A 7,276-nucleotide genomic window follows, 5' to 3' on the forward strand; every position below is an offset into this window, starting at 1 on the left:
AGATGGGGAGGACCTGCAACACATGTCCCTGGGCCGGATTCTAACCCAGGACGTTGCGATTACTGCAAGTGTAGTTACGTGGTGTGCCACTGGGGCGCCCCAATCTACTTGACTGTTTGAAAGTAAATGTTGTATACTTGGTCGACATACCTGTCAGCTGTCACTATTTAAATTGTCCTGGTGTTTTTATTGTTTTATTGTTTTATTGTGGATCCCCATTAGTCTACACCAAAGTGAGACTACTCTTCCTGGGGTGTGGTAAACCCTTCTCATCTAATCCTCTAAGCAGGTTTTAACAAACACCAAATACTATTTGACTCATGTCTCATGACAAATACAGTCAGATACAGCTGTGTCTTTCACACTATTAACGTGTAAATCTTTGGATGAAGTGGGTAATCCAAGAAAATTCTATTTTGTTTTAAATGTTGAGTTAAATATGTCCTTTAACTTGCTGATGCTGTATTCAGATTAACGTGCCGATGGATGTTGATCAATACCCCCACCTAGTGGCAGCATAAGCAACAACAACACTGAAAACTATCTGGCACAAATACCATATAACCTACTGAGTATGAAGAGCATCGAGACAATCTCCAATGTATCATTGTGAGCAACTTATTATATGCTTCACTAAACGTTTGTGGCAAAGCAGTGGTTTTACTGAAGCAGTGGTTAACTAAATATTCAGGACTGAGCAGCACCCCCCCCCCCCCCCCCCCACGGAATGATACAAACCACAAGTTGGGTCATTTTCTGAAAATAACCTTTACTTTCACAAAGTTTGTTTAACACACTAAATGACAATAAGGTATATTTTCTCAGACATGGATCTTAAGGCACAAAATAACCCACAGTTTAAAGTAAATTATTTGTGAATGCAATATTCAGATTTAGCATGGCTTTGGCTTCACATGATAATTGTTGCTCAAATCAATCACCCTTGATTTGACCAATCCATAAACCAAATGTAAAGACGGGTAGCCCCATCACCAAGAATAGGTTAGACATATTATTTGCATTCTCAAGTTGATTAACTGAGCTCTTGATAACTAACGCTAGACAACAGGTATGTTCTTGGATTCTATTTGCTGTATTGCGTTGGCTGTCAAATGTTATGGTTGCCCCTATGACTCCCATTAGTGTTAGCAAAAAGCTAAATGTTATTACAAAAGAATAAACTTTGCTTGGTTCTTAAGATTCTTCCCATGCCAAAGAACCATCCAAATATCACAAGTTAAAAAAAGAAAGATTTTTTTTAACTGTTACAAAGTTACTATGCGCCATTTCCTTTGGAATAGTATTAGATACCATGGTAGTGGTAGTAGTAGGCCCAGTACAGTATGTTGTAAACTAACATGATATATACAGTAAATAATGTTCTTCGGTTTCAATGTATTCCCTTGAAATTTCCCACCAGTAGCTAAATTACTTAATTAAATAACAGATTGAGTAACATTTTTGGACTGGGACCCAATTGCATTATAAAATGTGTATGGGATACAGCCTAGACCTATTGTGGGTCCTGACCCGTTGATTTAAAGCCACTCAATGAAATATATAGAATTCCAGTTAAGATGTGGGATATGTGTTTGCATCACATCACGTGTGTGAATGCAAAGTAAACACTAGCATAGTACTCTCCAATTACCGTAAGTCAGAGAGAACACATTAATGCTTGAGCTTGCAGATGTCAATGTGGATATTGCCATATTGGCTACACCTTCATCACACTTTGTTGTATAATGATGGGTGGTTATTCTCTGCTTAGGGATCCAAAGATAACTAAATGCACTACATGAGGGAGTAGAGAAGGTAGGAATCTGACTACTTAGCGACCTTATTACGTGGACAAAGTGGAAAATTAACAAAGGTTCATGTAGAACATGTCCAAATGCAAAAGGTACCATACTATGGTTATCAGGTTGTTAGAATAGTGGGCTGTTAAAATGGTGTGTAAAACATGAAAGATCTAAAGTTATTGAATGACCATGGTGAAATAACATCACAGTCACCACATACTAGATTATATTGAAGCTAGTCGTCAGCAGATCCTAGATAAGCAGTTTTCAAACTGGTTACTGTCAACAACTCTGTGCAGCATTACATGTGCAACAGCTGCTTGCAAACATATTTACCCACCTATGAAGTTGTAGTCTCCTCTCACAAAAGCAATAACCTGATTACTACTGATATTTCATTGGAAACGTACAAATATTAATATGAAAAATCCATTTCAGTATCCACTTCTACTACTCATTGTTTTGGCAAATATATGTATATGGCATGAGAAGGTACTTTTCTATTTACCTAAGGCTATTCCTCATGCATGGATGTCAAACACGGTGGAGCAACCAATGTGTATCGAGCAGAGCAGTTCAGGCCCGACAGGAAATTGCACAAAATTAGTGCTGAATATGCAACAAACCTGGGTCAATGAAAACCTCATCAATGAGCATTTTACAGTCAGTAACTTCCATGCTCTCTGTTCAAGACCATTTGAAATAATACTTCCAATAACAAGGAAATCACATATAGTGCTTGTGATATGTTAGACATAAGTAGCAATCAACTTTCCCCTTGAAATTAGTAAAAGAAAGTGTAAAGTGTAAACATTGGAAATGTGGAGATATCGATGCAATGAAATGACAGGTATCTCAAGCTCTGCCCTCTCTTGATCCTCCAATCACAACTGTTGCTTTCCTTCTGAGGGCGGGGTTTGAGATAGGGCCATTACAATATCAAGTAATTTCAGTGGCCTCTTCAAGTGTGTAAAAAGGTTGAAAAACAATGATCGTTTCCGAATCATGAATTATGATTCCATATGGGCCTACATCAAAAGACAGTGATAAAACATTGTATTCAATAATACAGTATGCATCTGTGTGCTCTGTGCTACCTCTCCATCAGTGGTTAAACATTATCCTTATTCTTATTTACATAAAGTCCTTTTTAAAATACAAAATAACAATATATAAACTTCTGTCAGCCTTGTTCTTTGTGAAATTAAAACGTTGCAAATTAAAAGTTTGGTTACACAACTCACATAAAAAACATATTAAGACTCTGATATAACAACGTGGCAATTAACCTAATTTCTCTTATATAACGAAAACAGTCCAGTTTCACTGTGAGACAATCTTCTTGAGGCTTGGGGGTGCTGCAGCAGCGCTACGCAGAACAAAGCATTTCAGTTCGCCTGTGCCGTGGAAATGCTCATGGCATCCTCTCTCAGCCCAGGAAGGTGAGGCCTGCCATGACACTGAAGCCTAGAAGGATGAAGAGCACCTTGAGAAGCTGCCTCTCTGGGGAATTGAGCTCATGTGGGAGGATCTCCAGGAAGGTGATGTAAATGAAAGTCCCCGCAGCGAGCCCCTCGAGGACGGCCTGGACCAGAGCCCCCGACTCCATGTGGGCCTCCGTCACCCCGATGCCCACGGCGATGCCCAGAGGCGACATCATGGCAAACACACCGATATAAGCTGCCACCCATATGGGTCGCACAGCACTCTGGACCAGCTTCACCGATAGGCTGAAAACGATGATACTCTTGTGGACCAGTATGGCAATGCAGATCTCCAATACCTAAAAAAAAATATTTAAACACACACACATTAGAACATTTTTTTCCCCCCTACAAAATAAAAATAAAACAGAAACAAAAACATTGTTTTGAGGTTCCCAGGGTTACACCAAAAACAAGGTCAGAGAGGAGCAGAGAGACTGGAATCAGCTGACGGGTCATGTGAGGGAGAATGTTAGGTAAACAGGCCTTCATAGTTGCGAAATAAAATGGACAAAAAATACGTTATGTTTGGCCCACATGATTTTGTATTTGGTCAAATTAATGATCAGGAGTGGTTTTGAAAACAAGAAACAACAAGGAACAACAATTTTAGACCTCGTCATGTATTTGTAACATTATTAAAACCATGTATTTCCTGTCACATATTTTGGTCCACAGCCCTCGATGCATGTTACATTGCGGCCCTCTGCCCTCCATGTCAAAAGGTTTGTGCACCCCTGGAGGAGCAGTGATTCTCAGGAAGACCCAGGACACTGCCCCTCTATCGGCCCAGTCAACATTCTCCTATCTACAGCTTGAGAGTGTGTCTTGATCCCCCCTTTTGTTTCCTTTTCATTCTTACCTTGGAATCTGTGGTCTGCAGGCCTATGGCCAAGCCCTCAAAGACAGAGTGGAGCGAGAGAGAGAGGAACAGCATGAAGGACCGGAAGGAGGAGTGGGCCTGGAAGTCCACATGGACGTGGTGGCCACTGCCCTCCAGGTCGTGGGTTGCGGCGTGTCCGTGTCCGTGCCCACGGTCGTTGGCCTGTATCAGGGGGTCCCTCTCTTCGATGGCCCCTCCCGTCTCCCGGCAACTGAGGACAAGTCTCTCCAGAATGAGGACAGTGAAAAAGCCAGTAGCCATGATGAACTCTGGGAGGGGGAAGTCGGTCTGTTTTGAGGTAGGATTTAGAGAGGACACTCAGTTTCTTTTCAGGGAAATGTAGAATCAGTCAGACATGGGTAAAGGAGGAAAGAGATACTGTAGAGTGTAGATACACATGCTTTACACAAAAACATATCCTAATGGATTTGTTCCATGCCGCCTGAATCAGGTGTATTCATTAGAACGTGACCATGTAGAGAAGACAAAATTACACCTACCTCCACTTTCCGAGCTTGCAACTCAGCATTGATGTCTGACAGGTAATCTGGAATAATGTCAAGTAGACAGGCAGCCAGGAAGACGCCTCCAGCAAAACAGCTGATCAAGCTCAGAACAACGCGATGGATTTCTGCAAAACAAACATGAAGACGTCTCTCTAAAGGGAAGCTACAGGATTTTGAGTAGCCAATCTTATTTATTAACCTACTAGCCAAACCCCCCTCTTGTAATATTTAATTGCTTTTATTCAGGTGTTTTGTTTGTGAAATTGGCAGCTTTCTGTTAGCAATTGTTATATTATGTTATATTAATGATCCAAATCAAAGCCATTTCTCTCAAAATCACATACAAGCCACTCCAATTAGTAAGTACCTCCATACGCTGTAGAAATGGTATGCACAAACAGAACTGTTTGAAAGGACATGTTATGCAGTTTTGAGAGAAATTATTTAACTGAGTTACAGCATTGGTAATGAATGCTAACAAAGAGGCTGATGCCAGTTTCTCGGAAACCAGAACTAAACTATGTACCCTTGCCGTGTTCTCTTGAGTGGTTTACTCATCATGAATAAGAGGCTACTTATCAGAGGAAGTAGGTATTGTTTATTCTTTGAATTGGTTAAATGAAAAATCACAATTGGATAGACTAATCAAAGTGATCAAATAATTAACATAAATGACACATAAGGGATCTCCATGTACTGTCTGGTATCATGTGAACCTCTCCTTTCTTTATAAGCTATAAAAAATATATATATATAAAGATGTGAAAATTGCCCCCGTCAGCAAAGAACATTTGAAGCCATTGTGTTCCCAGTGAAACGTTAAAGAACGAAAGCGGAAGACAGTGGAGGTTTGGACATTAACATGCAGTATCTAAACCTGACCTGGCTGGATGACACACCAAGATAACAGAACAGAAACTACTGTGGGACATAAACTGGGGAACCGAAACTACAGTTAAACCTAACTGTAGACGGGTAAAGTCGAAGGTTTTGACTAAACATTACAATAACCAAGCCTGATGTGCATGGAATGTGACAAGTAAAGTGGAGGGGCTTTGTGCGTTTCGCTCATCTCTTGCAGGTGACTCCAGTAGCCTTCCTCTCTCAAGTGATCAAAGCATTCAAAAACACGTTTTATTCCCCTATCCGGAGAGCACGACAAATGAACGCCATACTAAATAGCACACTACATATGAAATAACTTAATACATTGGCTAACGTTAATTCAGTTGCAATACAGAAACCATGTATGTGGCCAACGAACAAAATAGATGACACACTGATCGCGTCTTTTGACTGTGACTAAATTATGAATCACCAATCGCGAGTCGCTCAAAAATAACTTCACGTTACCTGTCCCGCTTGTGTCCTTGAACCATTTGAGCCGAGCAGGGATGAATCCGAAAAGAAGGGTAAGCAGCAATAATGCCACCAGTGCGACTATCTTCACCTGCAATAGGTACTCCATGCTGCCGTTGTCGTGCCAAAATCCTACCCCCTCAGTGTCCAACTTTAGCCTCGATTAGCCTGCTAGAGCTACCACAAAATGGATGCTATCTACCTATCGAGCAAGTTATCTGACAAGTAGGCCGTTGTGGACAAGCATTGGTCAAAATAACGTTTTCTAAACTAGTCGACTGGCTACATGTTTCCATTCTCATAAACAACTATCATGTGGTTCGTCCTTGCTTGGTGGTGGAGGCTTGGCATCTGGTGCAGCCTAGACGCGTCTTAGGTGTGCTACTGCCCTCTACGGGTAAGGAATATTCCTCTTCTTCGGTTTTGTTTAACGGTGGTCGGCAATCAACTTTTCAGAATACCGCCACCCACTATGGTTGAGTGTGACCAGCATTTTCTTCCCAAAATCATAATAAGTTACTTTAAAGAAAGACAGTCTATTTGTTGACTGTCTTTCTCTCAAAACTAAAGTTTCATATCAACCTCTTTCATCACATACTCATCTAATGTTATGCAATAATGGAGTAAAAATAAGCTAAAAACGTACCTCTTCACCATAGCCTATAATACACTCCGCTGCTGATAAGATAAGATAAGATATTCCTTTATTGATCCCCCTATTGATAGTGTAGATTGCACTATTTTACTCTGTCCATTCTATTTTACTCTTTTATTACTTTTTAATACAGGTTTTAAACGGTCAGGTATTGGTAAAGACGGTTTTAAACTGTTAAACAGTCATTCGGAACTATTTTATTGCACTATTTTACTCTTTCCATTATATTGTACTCGTTTATTACAGGTTCTAAACGGTCAGGTATTGAACTGTGTGGGTATAAAGCAGGACGAAAGACTGTCAGGTTTTAAAACTGTGTGGGGGACCCAGGCCTATAAACTGCGCCCTGAGGTTTGCCCTGAGAGGGAGGTTGAAGGGTCAAAGTGGGTATCAAACAGGAAGGAAGACTGTCAGGTTTTAAACTGTGGATATCAAACAGGGAAGGTAAAGACGGTTTTAAACGGTTGAACAGTAATTCAGAACCATTTTAATGCACTGCACTATTGCATCATTTTACTCTGTCTATTCTATTTTACTATTTTTATTATTGCCATAGAATCAAACCATAAACAAGGTGGCCTATTGGG

At 40.5% G+C, this 7,276-nt stretch overlaps 1 protein-coding gene across 1 annotated transcript; it reads right to left on the minus strand.

Annotated features, from left to right (window-relative positions):
* Window positions 1-772: 772 nt before the first annotated feature.
* slc39a1 (solute carrier family 39 member 1) lies at window positions 773-6,354 on the minus strand. Its single transcript, XM_084337409.1, has 4 exons — window positions 6,029-6,354; window positions 4,670-4,800; window positions 4,149-4,457; window positions 773-3,585 (listed from the first exon to the last, which is right to left on the minus strand). Exons 1-4 carry the CDS (start codon window positions 6,141-6,143, stop codon window positions 3,232-3,234), a joined length of 909 nt encoding a protein of 302 aa, XP_084193535.1. The 5' UTR covers window positions 6,144-6,354; the 3' UTR covers window positions 773-3,231.
* Window positions 6,355-7,276: the final 922 nt, after the last annotated feature.

Source organism: Notolepis coatsorum, assembly GCF_963971535.1.
Source record: "Notolepis coatsorum genome assembly, chromosome: 20".
Lineage (NCBI taxonomy): Eukaryota > Metazoa > Chordata > Actinopteri > Aulopiformes > Paralepididae > Notolepis > Notolepis coatsorum.